The sequence below is a fragment of the Oreochromis niloticus genome, linkage group LG8 (genome assembly GCF_001858045.2).
Source record: "Oreochromis niloticus isolate F11D_XX linkage group LG8, O_niloticus_UMD_NMBU, whole genome shotgun sequence".
Classification (NCBI taxonomy): Eukaryota; Metazoa; Chordata; class Actinopteri; order Cichliformes; family Cichlidae; genus Oreochromis; species Oreochromis niloticus.
Window position 1 is genome coordinate 29,318,070 of NC_031973.2, and position 17,434 is coordinate 29,335,503.

General features: G+C 39.4%; 2 protein-coding genes and 1 non-coding gene across 6 annotated transcripts; 2 read left to right on the forward strand and 1 right to left on the reverse strand.

The window, feature by feature from the left end:
• Positions 1-765: 765 nt before the first annotated feature.
• LOC109203113 (probable serine/threonine-protein kinase At1g01540) lies at positions 766-6,731 on the forward strand. 4 transcript variants are annotated; one of them, XM_019362151.1, is made up of 14 exons: positions 770-975; positions 1,200-1,251; positions 1,560-1,622; positions 1,821-1,856; positions 1,951-2,060; positions 2,170-2,470; positions 2,554-2,589; positions 2,925-2,972; positions 3,105-3,148; positions 3,263-3,527; positions 3,721-3,913; positions 4,014-4,146; positions 4,686-4,793; positions 6,083-6,731. In XM_019362151.1, the coding sequence occupies exons 2-14, from the start codon at positions 1,203-1,205 to the stop codon at positions 6,350-6,352; spliced, it is 1,656 nt and encodes a 551-aa protein (XP_019217696.1). In that variant the 5' UTR covers positions 770-975; positions 1,200-1,202; the 3' UTR covers positions 6,353-6,731. The 4 variants fall into 4 exon arrangements, with proteins under 4 accessions (XP_019217699.1, XP_019217696.1, XP_025765807.1 ...); XM_019362154.2 differs by lacking the exon at positions 6,083-6,731 and having other exon boundaries at positions 766-975; positions 4,500-4,791; XM_025910022.1 differs by lacking the exon at positions 2,925-2,972.
• Positions 6,732-6,829: 98 nt separating this feature from the next.
• On the reverse strand, positions 6,830-11,436 carry LOC109203114 (uncharacterized). The gene is made up of 13 exons (XM_019362155.2): positions 11,181-11,436; positions 10,796-10,831; positions 10,414-10,498; positions 10,224-10,314; positions 9,998-10,086; positions 9,784-9,911; positions 9,639-9,690; positions 8,720-8,817; positions 8,482-8,617; positions 8,333-8,398; positions 8,096-8,142; positions 7,782-7,930; positions 6,830-7,066 (listed from the first exon to the last, which is right to left on the reverse strand). The coding sequence occupies exons 1-10, from the start codon at positions 11,398-11,400 to the stop codon at positions 8,371-8,373; spliced, it is 963 nt and encodes a 320-aa protein (XP_019217700.2). The 5' UTR covers positions 11,401-11,436; the 3' UTR covers positions 6,830-7,066; positions 7,782-7,930; positions 8,096-8,142; positions 8,333-8,370.
• A 4,048-nt stretch (positions 11,437-15,484) lies between these two features.
• Positions 15,485-17,044, forward strand: LOC100698457 (uncharacterized). Its single transcript, XR_003221472.1, has 3 exons — positions 15,485-15,664; positions 16,505-16,629; positions 16,802-17,044. It is a non-coding gene; the product is annotated as an uncharacterized LOC100698457 (transcript).
• The last annotated feature ends 390 nt before the right edge of the window (positions 17,045-17,434 follow it).

Genomic DNA, 17,434 nt, shown 5'->3' on the forward strand with positions numbered 1-17,434 from the left:
AATTTGTTCAGTATTGAATGGCAGAAATTAGGTTTTCTTTTCGGAAGAATGTAAAACGAAAAAAACAAAAACAAAACAGCGTCCGACAGCGCTGTAAACAACAGTAGACTTGTGCATAACAAGCAAGCGAATAATGCCGAAAACAGATTTTTAGACGGGAATACGGTGTACATTTTAGGACATCGTCAGGTCTCAGGAAAAAAGGTGTCAGGTATCAGACTCACATGGTAAATTGTCAGGTCTCAGACTCACATGGAAAATTGTCAGGTCTCAGACTCACATGGTAAATTGTCAGGTCTCAGACTCACATGGTAAATTGTCAGGTCTCAGACTCACATGGTAAATTGTCAGGTATCAGACTCACATGGAAAATTGTCAGGTCTCAGACTCACATGGTAAATTGTCAGGTCTCAGACTCACATGGAAAATTGTCAGGTCTCAGACTCACATGGTAAATTGTCAGGTATCAGACTCACATGGAAAATTGTCAGGTCTCAGACTCACATGGAAAATTGTCAGGTCTCAGACTCACATGGTAAATTGTCAGGTCTCAGACTCACATGGAAAATTGTCAGGTATCAGACTCACATGGAAAATTGTCAGGTCTCAGACTCACATGGTAAATTGTCAGGTCTCAGACTCACATGGAAAATTGTCAGGTCTCAGACTCACATGGTAAATTGTCAGGTCTCAGACTCACATGGTAAATTGTCAGGTCTCAGACTCACATGGAAATTGTCAGGTCTCAGACTCACATGGTAAATTGTCAGGTCTCAGACTCACATGGTAAATTGTCAGGTATCAGACTCACATGGAAAATTGTCAGGTCTCAGAAAATCTTCCTGCAGGTGGCGCTGTTGTCATGTCCCATCCAAATTGATTTCCAAATACGTCATCAACGTGTGACAGTGGGAGAGCGCAAGGTCATTGACCTCAGCGGAGTTTTACCGCGGTCCAGGCTCCTAACGACACAAGGTAAGTTTAACTTTTTCTCCCTTTTGTTCATATTTTTGACACAGTTGTGTGATATTAAGTTGCGGTAATGTTGTGAAAGTTACCTATCAAAGAAGGAAATCTAGTTTTGTACGAAACCAAATCAGCACTATTCTTGTCTGGCCAATTCGTTCTAGCTAGCGACAGTGGTGGTGAAACGTGATTTAAATTTAAACTGTTTAGTAATTGTTTTGTATATGTTTCAGCAAATGGACAAGCTGAAAGCTTACGAGCAGCTGAAAAAAGACCTTGAAAATGGTAATCAAACGCTTTATTAAATGTTTTTGTAATGCTTGCAATTTCCTTTTTTAACTGCCAACAACCCTGACAATATCGTGCTTTAATGGTTTAACATTGTTTGGTATTCCTGTTTACTTCTCTTAATTAATATGCATGTTAAAAGACGTATATAGTTTTTACTTTGTGATATTGTCGGAGTGCCCTAGTTTAAAAAAAACTGACAAAAGATGGATTTCTTCATTGCAATTTAAAAGTTAGATACTCATGTAGGATTTGGCTCCTACAGTCTAGCTATAACTCCTTACTTTCTAAAATTTTATTTGAAGGCGAGATTACCCAAAAAGGCTTTGATAACAACGTAAAAAAGCTCCTGGCAGCAGAAAAATCAGGTAGGTTTTGATACTTTTGAACAACATGTAAAATAATCTCCTTTATATAACATGATATGCTTAGCAGGTTATGATTGACTAACCACTTTATTTATAGATGCAATACATTTTGAAAGCAGATCAGTGTGCAGTAGTCTGTGATTGTAGTAGAATTCTATAAAGCACATGTTTCACATCACTGCCCTATTTATATTGCAGATGACACTCCTTCAACAAGTGGCAATGAATTTCTCAGTAAGAAAACCCCAATTATTTTGCTTTAAGATCAGTTGTAATATAGAACTTTCTGCGGATCAGTTTGATTAACTTTCAACTTCATCCATTACAGGTGCAGCAGAGGCCTTTGGTAAAGCCAAGAAACTACTACAGCCTCAAGTAAAGAAAAGGCAATTTCCATTGAATGATAAACGTTTGGACCATGGCAAATCATTATTGAAGGTTAGTTAAAAAGTGAAGCTATGTGTATGACTATCAGCAATATATTAATAATTAACTGTCTAAAAAGGCATATTTTTTCATAAACTTTGCTTTTTCTCCTTGATGCTAGGTCAGAATGGCTCCCATGGAGTGGAAACCAAGAACTCCGAGAAGGTGTGGACGGTACCAGAAGTTAATAATGGACGAAGCTCCACCTCGAATCATCCTGCAAGGCCATGAAACCTATGATGATTTAATTACCATAGCCAAAGAACGCTTCTGGCCAGAGCGTACTGAGGGGAGTGAGTTCACTCTTTGTCATTCTGACGGGACCAGGTGGAGTAAGGAGGATTTCCACAAAGAATACAGAACTGTTTCTGATATTACACATCTGTGGAAAAGAACACTATACATCGGGCGAAGACAACTGGGTAATAAAGTGATCAATATTGCTATTAACTACTGTCTAGCACTCGATTTTGTATGGTATGAAATAATTTTACTTTTTGTACAGAGGTCGTGTGTTTGGATGATCAAAGTTCCATCTCAGGTGTGTGCCTGCCCAAACCAAATTGAATATTTTTGATTGTGTGATTGAACATGGTACACCAGGGGTGGACACCGAGGGCCGGTGTCCCTACAGGTTTTACATGTGTCCTTGAACCAACACAGCTGATTTAAATGGCTAAATTATCTCCTCAACATGTCCTGATGTTCTCCAGAGGCCTGGTAACGAACTAATCATGTGATTCAGGTGTGTTGACCCAAGGTGAGATCTAAAACCTGCAGGGACACCGGCCCTCGGGGCCTGGAATTGCCCACCCCTGTGGTACACGGACTATGGTGGGCATTCAGATATATTGCAATTAATGTGTTATTTTACAGATGAAGACCCTGTAACTAAAGTGGGTGGTGATGAAAGTTGCAGTTTAGGTGAATGCCTGGACATCTAACTAAATCATTAAAATTGACTTCTTATTTTGTTTGCATTACATTTCCAACCTTTACACACTTGTTTACTATGCTTGGTCATTGCACATTTGTAATATGCATCTTATTCTGCAGATGAACTTCCTGAAACCCTCATAGGACAAAATGTTGCAGAACAGGTAAAACCATGGCTTCTTTTGAACAGACCAATTAATTTCTTATCATTGTCATAAATGTGGATATTTTCACAGTGCACCCTGCAAAAAATATATCTTGGCTGAATGTGTTCATAGGATTTCCATCCAGAAACATCCAGCTCAGGTGAATTTGAAACAGGGAGAGTCAGAAAGAAAAGCCAGTCCAAGCAAAGGAAGGAGGAAAATGTAGGGTCATCTCTAGGTCCAGGTGGAGCAGTGAGCCAAGACATGTTACCACATGCAGTTATTGAGGCAAAAGAAGCTATGGAGGGAGCTGAAGAGCTATCTGAAGGTGCTGGAAATAGTGAGCTTTTGATAGATTTTGCAGAGTCCTTCAACACAACTCCAAAGTCGCCATCATGTAAGCATTATTTCGCATTTAGGGCTAACATCATATCATCAGACAAAATTGTAAATAAAGGTTTTCATTCTTCACTATTTGGTACTCAAGTTCCTGGAGTAAACCTAGATATTACTAATCCAGCAGTTAATAGAAGAATGTTTAGCAGTAGCTGTATGTTAATGTATGTTACTTTGTGTTTTTTATCCCCAAGTGTATCTTCCACGTGTTCCATATGTGGAAGAGGCTTTAATTACATACAGCGAGGACAATCTACTGGGAGAAGGGACATTTGGCAAGGTATATAGAGGTTCTTTTCATGGTACTCCAGCAGCTGTTAAAAGGATCGTGTGTGGCCAACAAGGGATGGAGGACAGCGACATTCATCATGAGATAAATGTTTCACTGTAAGAACTTTGACACACTTATTTTTGTTTCATTTTCAAAATCGATTGTTCCTCAAGCTGTAATGCCTCTATTTTTTTTTTATTTTTTTTTTTTTATTAGGAGACTGTCTCACCCCAACATCGTCAGACTAATGGCAATTGCCCGCACTGAGTCCTGCTTTTTGTTGGCAGCTGAATACATTCATGGCGCAACCCTGCAGCAAGTGCTTCACACAGACAGCTGCTTGGTGAAGGTACCAATACTCATAATTTTATATTGAATACATTTTGTGAATAATCTTAATACCATCATATTAAAACAGAACTTCTTATTGCTGGCATTTCTTTAAATATGTACTTGAAACCATCTTTGCGTACAACATATAAAAAGACTGATTAATTTTTTTCTCTCATGTTTTCAACCATTTAGAATTACAAAAATGATCTTTAATTGCCATATGCCAGAAAAGTATGAACTTAGTAAAATAATAATCTTAACTTTCTAATAATAAGCTTCTTTACTATTTTGGTAGAATTGCTTTTTTTTACATGGATGAGTTCAGACATTTTAGGTTTTCTTCTACAATATTCTTACAATATTTTTCAGGGATTTTGGTCCAGTCCTCCAGACAGGACTGGTGTAACTGAGTCAGATTTGTTGGCCACCTTGCTCACACACACCATTCACCTCTGCTTACAGTTTCACAAGAGGACTGCAATCAGGGATTTTTGATGGACACTTCCAAACATTGACTTTGTTGGTCTTAGGTCCCATTATATATTGTCTTGATAGCTTGAAGGGGATGATGCCGGTTTCATATCACTGGACTTATCCATGGCAGTAGAGTACATCCATGCACAGAGAATCATTCACCAGGATATAAAGCCAGCAAATGTCATGGTAAGTGTTGCAAAAAGCAGTTTCACCACAGTTCGTGTATTCGTCAGGCTTCCAGAAAAACACCGGGACTCAGAGTAGTCAATTAACAATATTTTTATTAATACACACTTATTGATTATAGCTTATAGAAGGGAGATGTACAGAACCCCGGACTTCCTCTGCAGATCTCAACTCCTTTGTCCGTTACATGCAGTTTTGTATAAGTGACCCCCCTTCTAACCCCTCTACGAGGTGCCATAAAACTAATCACCATGTTTACATGTTTGTGTGTGTGCGAGCACGTGAATGCCTACATGTGCGCGCTCCCACGTACCTACGTGAGTGTTCGTGAGTGACTATGTGCGCATACCTGTGTATACACACAGGTATGCGCACATACACTCACTCATGCACTCACTCATGCACGTGAGTGAGTGTGCATGTGGGTGTGGGTGCGTAAAGTAAAGCACTGCAGGTGTGTGTCTCAATGTAGTGACTTCCCGGATGTCATAAAAACCCATCTCCGTTCCAGACCACCGTTATCAAGTCACAAATGTTGAAACCCCCTCCTAAGTATACCCTGAGGAATTTCCACTTAACATCAACTCCTCTTTGTCTTAGTTTCACAGCTCAAATGGGGGAGGGCCTCATAAAATCTACTTCTAAGTTCATGACACAATCAGGCCTTTATTACATTGAGGGCAGTGTCAGTGTCTTTACAATAATTCTACATTCTAAGTTAACATATTTCTAAACTCTAAAAAACTAAACATTCCTACATGTCTAAGCTCTAAAATAAGCTAAACATTTCTACATAAGCCATACTGAATTTTTCTTTATTGAACTTTATTCTCTTCAGTCTATTAAACACTACATTTCAACGAGGAACTGTTCTGGTATATTCATATAAAGGACTTTTTTTTAAGTAGGAAGCCTTACATTGTTTCTTTAATATGTTGGTTGTTGCACACCTACAAAATTCCCAAACATGTTGTAATAAGTTTAGGCTTTACAAACTGAATTTTTCTATTGTTCTATTAGTCTGTACCACTTTCTTAAGTGGAATGGGGATAAAAAAAAGAACAGGACTATAAAACCGTGTTTGATCATTATCCAATCTGTTAATTTCAATGTTAGGTATAATAAACAATCTCAGAATAAATCTGCAGTGGTTGGGTGATCTGGGTGCTAAAAGCTTTGAGGGGTTTTTTTTTTTTTCAATTATGAGCTGTGGTCTTTGGAATGACAGTTTTGATAACATTTGTGAGATTTAAGACAACCTGATAAGTTCTCGTGTGTACACCTTATAGGTTCACCACCCTTCTAAGAAGGCAGTCCTGACAGACTGGGGCATGGCAAACATAAGAGACACTGTGATGCTTCGTCAAGGGAGTAAGTTCACTGCCCAGGTTATTGGTCCAGCTGGTGGCACATATCTTTACATGGCTCCTGAATGCATACTGATGTTTGAAGAGGCCTCGTTCCAGACAGACATGTGGTCCCTCGGAGCCACATATCTGGAGATCCTGACGGGGTCCGCTCCGTGGACTGTTAAAAACAAAGAGAACTGGCTGCACTAATGGCCACCAAAACCCCACCACATGCCCTATCACATCTCAGTGACAAACACAGTTTTCTTGGTGGTTTGGTGAGCTATGACCCAGACTCAAGGCCTTCCGCATCTGATGTTGTTAAGTTTCTCAAGTCAGGCCTTGATCTTACAAGCCGATATGGCTACAAGTGGTAATGTTGCTACAGTCTGCAGTTCAAAAGTCTTTCAATGTTAATTATGTTATACATTAGGGTTAACAAAAGTTGTGTTAAATGAAACACTGAATCATTATGAAAGATGGCACCTTGTCAATTGTTTTTCAACATTTTATTGTACATTTTGTTGGTCAGACAGTTTTCAAATTACCTGTTGATTGTAAACAAGGATAAATAAATGTTAACAAACAATGTTGTATGATTTTATTGGTCATTGGAAATGTTTACTGGTGCACCTTCCATCCTCTGTCTCTTCAGAAAGATGTATATGTCATTTGCCTCTGCAAACGTAGAAGGTGTAGGAACTGCATTTCTGTTCATGGCAGTTGTCAGCTCTTGGACTAGCATGAGGTATGCAGCAAGGCAACCATCAGGTGTGCAGGGAAATTGGCTGTTTTCTAAAATGTTCTGGCACATGTCTCTGAATTCCTGGTTTGCTACCAGTGAAGGCTCTTCCACCTCACAGATTAATTGCTTGGCGTAGTCTAAAAGGTCTGGGTCAACTATGTGCAGCACATTGCCATATCCTGCGAATGAAAGACAATATTGAAAAGATGTTCACTTTGGAATGTTAAAAATAAATGAATAATCATAAAGCTGTTCTACAACCTGTATAATAAGCAGTCAGTTTTTACAGATGTTATTGCAGAAACTGAAAGATGTAAATATCACTCAAACATTTTGATTAATTTTTAGTTAAAGGTGCCAATATGAAGCCATATTTGTATTGACAGTAGAAATTCAGAAATCTCAGATTGTACCAGAAGTAAGCTTCTTAGGAAGACAAATAAAAGAAAGCACATTATAACAGTTTTACGCTCATTACACTGGATTCCAGTATATTTTAGAAAAATCATTTTAAAATTTTAGTAATGACTTTCAAAGCTCCGAATCGTGAAGCTCCTGCCTACATTTCTGATCTTATAGAACCCCACACTCCCTCTCCCAGCCTGTGATCATCTAATCAATGGCTGTTAGTAGTCCCACCAGAAGACCAGAGGCAATAGATCTTGCAGAACGGTGGCTCCCAGGTCATGAAATGCTCTGCCCTAAATCATTATGTTTCCTTGATTGTATTTATTCTGTATGTTCGATTGTGCTGTTATATGTCTGTTTTACATAATTGTGAAGCCACTTTGTGGTTTTTATCCTGTGAAGAGTGCTATATTAAAGTAAAAGTAAACTAATGAAAGTTAAAAGAAAAAAAAGAAAAAAAACCCCACAGACTTTCAAATGACATACCAGGAGGTGGTGAGGTAAACAGAAGGTCGGGTTTCCCAAATGGACCTGGTGCATTGCGTTGCTTGCGGATGTCATGGGTGTTCCAAACTGTTTGCTCCGTTTTTAAGTCTCTTTGAAGCAGTGGCAAGTGTGAGTACTGCAAGCAGTTGCTATGAAAAAGGATAATTAAAAAGTTAATATGTTCATCTGCTTCTTTGAGGAAGAATATGTAAAAGCTAATTTTTAATCAGTACTCAAAAAACAAAGGCATTCCTAGACCACATACTTTCATACTGCTGCTTGATCATTTTTCATGTCTAAAAATATTGACTTACATGTGCACAGGATTGTCCAGTTCAAGGATCCCAGACTCCATCATGGCCTAAGCATGTGGTTTTGAAAAAGACATAAGTTGTGAAGGTGAGCATTTCATCAGTGAAAAGGTACAGATGTAAAAAAAAAAAAAAAATTCCAGCATAGTGTTTTCAGATAAACTAATCCATCGTATGTTTAGCGCAATTTTGATGGCTAGTCTTTGTTATTAGGTTTTACAGGTGAAAGATTTGCTTTACCTCAAATGTTGTCAGCCATTTCTTAATCCATGTCCGCTTTAAAATACTGTTAAAACATTCAGCTCTCTAAACAACATAAACATGACATTATCAGTTTTGTTGTCAGGTTGTTACTTTAGAAATAGTCATTTACCAGCTTAAAGACATACCTGGTTGTGCACTGATGTCCCCATTCTGAAGCACCTCCATGCCTGATTCCCAAGATCTCGCATGTGAAATGCCATCTGCATTTGACCCACAACAAGGTTCTCCTTTCCTCTGTCCCCCGAATCATTTGAGGACAGCCTAAAGACACAAACTGAAGATAATTAGTGAATGATGAAAAAATAAATTTATAACCAAAATGTAATCTTTTTTTAACCCCCCTTTTTTAAGTATATTGCATACCACCCTGTTCTTGAACAGCCTCAAAGAAGTATCTGGCCACAAAGTTTTGTTTGCGGTTGGATGTGCCCACCTTTAGCCATAGAACCTTCCTGGAAAATCTGAAAAGAGAGAAATTGAAAAGCGGCCACTCGTACATATGATTTAATCATGTTTTGGCAATATGTTTGGTTTTTGTTACATTCCCCAAGAGTATTCTGGTTTTCCATTGTATTCTGTCTAGGCGTTGTTTCTGGTTCCTCCGGCCATTTTGACTGCCATAGTTATGTAGGCTTACATGCCTTTGGAATTGAATGTGACCCTTGACTGTGTTCAGACTGATGCGAGGAGAGAGCTGCCTTTTGTTTTGTATTCTCCTGTTTATTGTGTTGGTTAGGTAGGTTATCGTAAATTGTACATTTTATTTTCTTTGGAGTTAAATTCTGTTTACTTTATATCAGGGATGTTTTATTTGTTGTGTTGTTCTTGGCCCTCCCTGAAATAACTGCCAGTCTGAAATGGACTAGCAGGAAATAAACCTTTTAAAAAATGCCATCTTGAATCCTCCTTCACTATTCATACTTTATCTTGGTCCCTTAGACCAGGCTTGGCCCATTCCAGACCTCGAGGGCCAATGTCCTGCATGTTTTAGATCACACCCTGGGTAAACACACTTGAATAAAATGATTAGTTCATTACCAGGCCTCTGGAGAACTACAAAACATGTTGTGAGGGTAATTTAGCCATTTGAATCAGCTGTGGATCAAGGACACATCTAAAACCTGCAGGACACCGGCACCTCGAGGCCTGGAGTTGCCCATCCCTGCCCTAGACTACTCAGGAGAGATAACACCTCAGTTTACCTCACATCCTTATCTTGAAGCAACTTTGTACTATATCTGAATATAATCAATTAAGTAGCGAATGCCATATTCAGACCTACCCATCAATCCCCAAATGTATCCACATTCCAAAGAACTTCAGTTTATCATTGCCTATATGAAACAACAAATAAAATTACAATTTGTTTCGACAGAAGTAACATCAAAACATGACAGGAAGGTTAATTGAAAAGATAAAATAAATACCATCAATGTGCCAGGTGTCATTTGGACCACGGCTGATGTAATTCCGACGGGGAATTTTCTTCTTTCCAGGAGATCTCCTCTGAAGACCACTTGCATCCATATCCCTCATTATATTAGCAACATCGTCTCTACAGTAACAATAGATTTTACTCTGAGCTCAACAGTAAAACAAGAGAATACTTGATTATATTGAGTACACACTATGGAAACCAACCTGTAACAAGGCCGCACTCCTCTGACATCCCTTACCCGCTTTACCATTGCCCTGATTCCTTGTTCAGGAGACCACTGTTTCATCTCACTCTAAAAAACAAACAAACAATTAATTGAATGGGCTTTTTTAAATAACTACAGAAAATAACATTTATTGTTTCAACAATAGCTCCTAACACAGACTTCAGGAAAATATGTATTTTTTGCACTGATGTTTTAACACTTACCTCCACTGCTTTGTGGATTTCAGTAAAAGGTCGTTGGGGGCATCTTCGCTTCAACCCTAGAAGTTTTAAAACTCGTCTCAGATGCCTCTCACTGTTAAAAGACAACACAGACTTGCATTATATTAAAGGACAACTGCATGTTTTGTAATTTTAGAGAGTTGTCATGGAAACTGTTGAAATGCAGACTTACCTTATTTTATGCCCATATGAATTGAGTACACAGCTGATTTCCTTTTGTTTTAAGCCTTTGTTGAACAATGTTATTATCATCGTATCTTGAAAGGTTAAGTGTAACAAAAATAGTCTAATTGATCACCCACCTCTTACACTGAACATAAGTAATTAACCAGTAAATTACTAAATCTTTTTAGGTGGCAATTATACTAAAAGCAGCGTCTATTCAGTGCCCACAAATAAAATATGTGTAGCAAAAAATACACTTCTTTAATATGAAAGAGGTGAACAGTAGTTAATAAATAAGTTGTACTTTCGTCATTTATTTTTAATGCTCTTTAAAAAAAAAGAAAAAAGTATTTTTGGTACAGTCATAAGAAACAGCCAGAGTCGGATACTCCTTTCATCATCGTCGGATGACATTGCAGAAAAGTCTAAAAACAACAACAGAAAAATACATATCAGGATCACAAAATATCTCAACAGTAGCAATATAGAAAAGAGAAAACAGCGAGAGAAAGGATGCAGGCTGCTCGTAAGCTTTCAGCTTGTCCATTTGCTGAAACATATACAAAACAATTACTAAACAGTTTAAATTTAAATCACGTTTCACCACCACTGTCGCTAGCTAGAACGAATTGGCCAGACAAGAATAGTGCTGATTTGGTTTCGTACAAAACTAGATTTCCTTCTTTGATAGGTAACTTTCACAACATTACCGCAACTTAATATCACACAACTGTGTCAAAAATATGAACAAAAGGGAGAAAAAGTTAAACTTACCTTGTGTCGTTAGGAGCCTGGACCGCGGTAAAACTCCGCTGAGGTCAATGACCTTGCGCTCTCCCACTGTCACACGTTGATGACGTATTTGGAAATCAATTTGGATGGGACATGACAACAGCGCCACCTGCAGGAAGATTTTCTGAGACCTGACAATTTTCCATGTGAGTCTGATACCTGACAATTTTCCATGTGAGTCTGAGACCTGACAATTTACCATGTGAGTCTGAGACCTGACAATTTACCATGTGAGTCTGAGACCTGACAATTTTCCATGTGAGTCTGAGACCTGACAATTTTCCATGTGAGTCTGAGACCTGACAATTTACCATGTGAGTCTGAGACCTGACAATTTACCATGTGAGTCTGAGACCTGACAATTTACCATGTGAGTCTGAGACCTGACAATTTACCATGTGAGTCTGAGACCTGACAATTTACCATGTGAGTCTGAGACCTGACAATTTTCCATGTGAGTCTGATACCTGACAATTTACCATGTGAGTCTGAGACCTGACAATTTTCCATGTGAGTCTGAGACCTGACAATTTTCCATGTGAGTCTGATACCTGACAATTTACCATGTGAGTCTGAGACCTGACAATTTTCCATGTGAGTCTGAGACCTGACAATTTACCATGTGAGTCTGAGACCTGACAATTTTCCATGTGAGTCTGATACCTGACAATTTTCCATGTGAGTCTGAGACCTGACAATTTTCCATGTGAGTCTGATACCTGACAATTTACCATGTGAGTCTGAGACCTGACAATTTTCCATGTGAGTCTGAGACCTGACAATTTTCCATGTGAGTCTGAGACCTGACAATTTACCATGTGAGTCTGAGACCTGACAATTTACCATGTGAGTCTGAGACCTGACAATTTACCATGTGAGTCTGAGACCTGACAATTTACCATGTGAGTCTGATACCTGACACCTTTTTTCCTGAGACCTGACGATGTCCTAAAATGTACAATGTACACCGTACGGGAAACTGTTCTTGAAGTACAGAGAGAGAGAGAGAGAGAGAGAGAGCTGTGCATGACGTGTGATTTTATCGTGGTGGAAGCAAAACAGTAAATGTCAGAGGGAATTCATGACGATGTTTATGTGAAGCGTAGTTTGGATCTTCTTTTGCTGCTGGTTCGGTCAATATTGTTTGGAGAGAGATAAAACTAACAGCTTTAGAATCGGCGCAAAAACGGCGTGAAAAGCGCGGACCCGCCGAAACATCAGAATCAGCGAGCTTTCAGCCCCGACCGTGTCCGTGCCGTCGGGTGAGAAAGGCGACATCTCACTGATTCTGATCCGCGGGTCCGCGCTGTGTGTTTACGTCTTTGTGCAGAATCCGTGTACCTGCTCTCATTTACTGTCTTAGCTGTTTGGTGGTTGTTGAAATTTTGTGAGGTTTCACCTGAGATTCTGGCATTTCGGGCAAAATAAATTTATATTAAAAAATCGATTCAGGAGTTTAATGAATCGATTTCATGTTATCCAAGGCAGAATCAATTTGAATCATAAATCGATTATAAAAACCCACCCCTAACTAGCAGGTTGCTGAGTAGACATCTGTGTAGTGGTTTGTTTGAAATCTACCACTTTTTCCTTCAGTTTCCTTGTCAAGAATTAACTGCCTGTTCAACTGAAACGCCTTCCTGTTTAACTGAAATGCCTTCCTGTTTCACTGAAACGCCTTCCTGTTCAACTGAAACGCCTTCCTGTTTCACTGAAATGCCTTCCTGTTCAACTGAAACGCCTTCCTGTTCAACTGAAACGCCTTCCTGTTTCACTGAAACGCCTTCCTGTTCAACTGAAACGCCTTCCTGTTTCACTGAAATGCCTTCCTGTTCAACTGAAACGCCTTTCTGTTCAACTGAAATGCCTTGGTTTTTCAGTAGTGTGTGTGAGAGCGTTTCAGTAGTGTGTGTGAGAGGTAAAATTTCAGTAGTGTGTGTGAGAGCGTTTCAGTTGTGTGTGTGAGAGCGTTTCAGTTGTGTGTGTGAGAGCGTTTCAGTAGTGTGTGTGAGAGGTAAAATTTCAGTAGTGTGTGTGAGAGCGTTTCAGTAGTGTGTGTGAGAGCGTTTCAGTAGTGTGTGTGAGAGGTAAAATTTCAGTAGTGTGTGTGAGAGCGTTTCAGTAGTGTGTGTGAGAGCGTTTCAGTAGTGTGTGTGAGAGCGTTTCAGTTGTGTGTGTGAGAGGTAAAATTTCAGTAGTGTGTGTGAGAGCGTTTCAGTAGTGTGTGTGAGAGCGTTTCAGTAGTGTGTGTGAGAGGTAAAATTTCAGTAGTGTGTGTGAGAGCGTTTCAGTAGTGTGTGTGAGAGCGTTTCAGTTGTGTGTGTGAGAGCGTTTCAGTAGTGTGTGTGAGAGGTAAATTTCAGTAGTGTGTGTGAGAGCGTTTCAGTAGTGTGTGTGAGAGCGTTTCAGTAGTGTGTGTGAGAGGTAAAATTTCAGTAGTGTGTGTGAGAGCGTTTCAGTAGTGTGTGTGAGAGCGTTTCAGTTGTGTGTGTGAGAGGTAAAATTTCAGTAGTGTGTGTGAGAGCGTTTCAGTAGTGTGTGTGAGAGCGTTTCAGTAGTGTGTGTGAGAGGTAAAATTTCAGTAGTGTGTGTGAGAGCGTTTCAGTAGTGTGTGTGAGAGCGTTTCAGTAGTGTGTGTGAGAGCGTTTCAGTAATAATGTCCCTTACGGCACCTCATAAATCTGAGTGATTTGCAAATTAAAACACTAAATATTGGCTTTTACATCCGATTGCCTTAAGGCCTTCTGACATTCTCCACACTACGCACTTGAACATAGTGTAGTAGTTTTAAGTACTACACTAGTACTTAAAAGCAATAAGCACCCCTTTCATTGAATTTTGAGTGTTTTAATCAACTTTGTTACATCTGTGGTGTTCCCGGCAAAAGTGACCGCAAAAGGAAATTAATAGTAATCCACCCCCCACTCCTCACCCTGTTTGGCCTCTGACCCCCTGAATGGCCCACTGAATGACCAAATAAATGAAAGACCCACTGAACGACTCAGGCTATGTGAAAACACATCATTTTCTTTCTTTTTTGGCCAGCCGTCCACACTGAGACGCCATTTTCGCTGATGGAAAACGCAGCGTTTTGAAAACGCTCTCGAAAACGCATACATTTGAAAACAGTGCTTTCGCATCGCAGTGTGGACAGTGAAAATGGAGACTTTCTAAAACGATGACGCATGTTAGTCATATGATGCAGTCATGTGACCATTTAAACTAAGATAGCGGAGGGCATTACACAGCAGTTGTTTTGTTTGCTCTCAACTTTGACAGCCCTATTAAAAATTAATATCAGTCTGTACATCCTCCAGATAGCTTTTCTTCAAATTCTTTAATTCTCACTCGCTTTTGCAACTTTGTACTTTTGTGTTACTCACAGCAACAACTCCACCTCATTGTTAGTCCATTTAAAAAACTTGGTGCTTTTCCTCAACATTTTGCTGCGACGTTTCAAAGAGCCAGAAAGTAAATAAGCGGCAGATGGAGGCAAGTCGATCTTCTTGCGTTTCACGCATGCGCAGTACTGGAACGTAAGCGCTTTTGGCCGTTTCAATATGCATGCACAACTCTGTGAAAATGACTGAAAACGCTAGTGTGGACGCGGAGCGTTTTCAGACCAAAACGCCGTTTTCAAATCTCTCCGGGCTAGTGTGCACGTAGCCAGTAAACTACCCATTGAACTACCCACTGAACAACTCAGTGAACGACCCATTGAACTACCCACTGAACTGAATTTGGTGGTGAAAAATGTTTGTTATGTTTAGAGCTGTTAAAACTGACCATTCCATTTTGATCGGGAACACTAAACTAAGGGAGTGGGGGTGTACACAGCCACAGGGCTAGACAAATGCAGCATAACTAAGGGAGGATTCAGGGTCACCTGATCCAGCCCTAACGATATACTTTATCAAAAAGGAAAATTTTAAGCCTAATCTTAAAAGTAGAGAGGCTATCTGTCTCCCGAATCCAAACTAAAAGCTGGTTCAACAGAAGAGGGGCCTGAAAAATGATGGCTCTGCCTCACCAATCTAATTTTAAACACACTAGGAACCACAAGAAAACATTGTAAGTGGTGGATCTTGATAATATTATTGTCATTTATTTAGGAGACGAAGATCACGATTAAACTGTATAAATGAAACTTCATTCTAATGAAGTCATTATTCACTTGTCTTTTTAACATTTGCACGTTGTGGGTTATCCATGCTTGTCAACACAGCTGTTGCGAACTCTAATGTACTTTTTTGTTTTTCTTTATATTTTAGGACCATCTTGTGTGTTTTCTTCCAGGGCCTCTGGCCCTTGGTTCTTACAATGGTTTGCCCTCTGATCATATGGATCTTGCCAGACAGCTGATGGAGACCTGCTACCAAATGTATGTCCAGATGGAAACAGGCCTCAGTCCTGAGATTGTCTATTTTAACATGCATCAAGGCAGCACCAGAGACATTGATGTGAAGGTAGGTAGAAACGGGCCTGCATGAGTGTGTAGAGATTCAAGACCAGGGGTGTCAAACAGCTCAGGGGCCACATTTGGCCCACCAAAAACTCCAGTGTGGCCCACTGAATGGCTTTGGAAAATGTGAAAAGGGCCATTTATTTTGGATTTTTAACTGTATTTTTGTAAGCTTTACCTACTAATAAAAACCCACTATATCCTAAAAAACCCCTACTACACCAAAGTAATGAAGTAATAGATCAACATTTAAATGACAGAAAAGTGTCTGAATTTTTGCTATCCATAATAGTCATTTCCATTTTTTATATTTAGTCTCAGTTTAAACGAAAAATGGTAAAAAAGCAAACAAAACCATTGTTTTATTATTACAGGACAGTCTGGGCAGTGAGCTAAGTTTTTTGTCACTTTACTTATACTTGTCCGAAACAGTTGTTCTGACACATTTCTTCCATTAACTAGAAGCATTTTATAGAAAAACTGAGACAGTGTTGAAATAGTACTTGTTGTTCCTTATGTGACGCTAACTGAGGATTTAAAACTTCTTTACACTGACAGAAAGTGTTTCACTGCTGTGGTCCCCAAGGTCAAAGTGGGCTGTATGTGTAATTATAAATTAAAGCAATATTAGCTTGTTATTGAAATGTGAAATAAATTGATCTACACAAGAAGTTGATTTTTTGTGAATGATGACTTTCCTTTGCAAGAGATCAAATAACAATACAGAGTACAGCAGCAGTTTGCATGGCATTTGACAACGATTTTAAGCATGGAGATTTTAACAGTTAGATATGACTCATTATTCTGTTTGTGTCTTGTGTTTAATCTGTGCTACATCTTGCAGATAGACACAAACTTCTGCGACCGGAGACTGTAGAGAGTCTCTTCTACCTATACAGGTTCACAAAGGACCACAAGTACCAGGATTGGGGCTGGGAGATTCTCCAAAACTTTAACAGATACTCCAAGGTCTGTACAATGAAGGTTAATCTTTATTGATCTTTCTGAGGTAATTAATCACTATGGATATTGTCAAAGACAGGCCTGTTGTCTAATGCACAGCTCTGTGGCTCTGAAACGTTTTCATGAAAGTGAACCCAATATGTGAAATCTGTTGAATTTATCGAGTACTTCCCCTTAGGTTTCCTCAGGTGGCTACACCTCCATCAACAATGTGCGCGACCCGGACTACCCGAACCCTCGAGACAAGATGGACAGCTTCTTCCTGGGGGAGACCCTGAAATATTTCTATCTGCTTTTCTCAGATGACCCCAACTTCATCAGCCTGGACCAGTTTGTCTTCAACACAGAGGCACACCCCCTACCTATATGGCCTTCCGCTGTGTGACACAAATGCAAACAGTGCAAACTTCTCAGGGCTGGACTATCACCAAGATTATTCTTTTGTCGTCAGTGTCAGTGACTTGTGTACCCATTCACTGTCTCTATGAATTCCTCTAGTTCAGTTTGTGGCTGTTCCCTGTATATTTATTTGACTTGTTGTCTTTGTTGCATGCACTTGTGCTGATGCTGGAGAAAGGGGAAGCTTTCTTTTCTAAGGAACACACAGCATCAACAGCTGTGTGAAAACTGACACTGATCTGTTTATTATGACTTTGCAACAAGCACTAACTAAAATTGCCATTTTTGTGTGGTGATACAAAGTTCCAAAACAGCTTTGCAGTCATGTTTGCCAGACATCATATTTGTAACATTGCAAAAGTTCATGTCACAGCTGTTCTATTCTGACTGCTGTGACAGTGTGAGTTTGAAC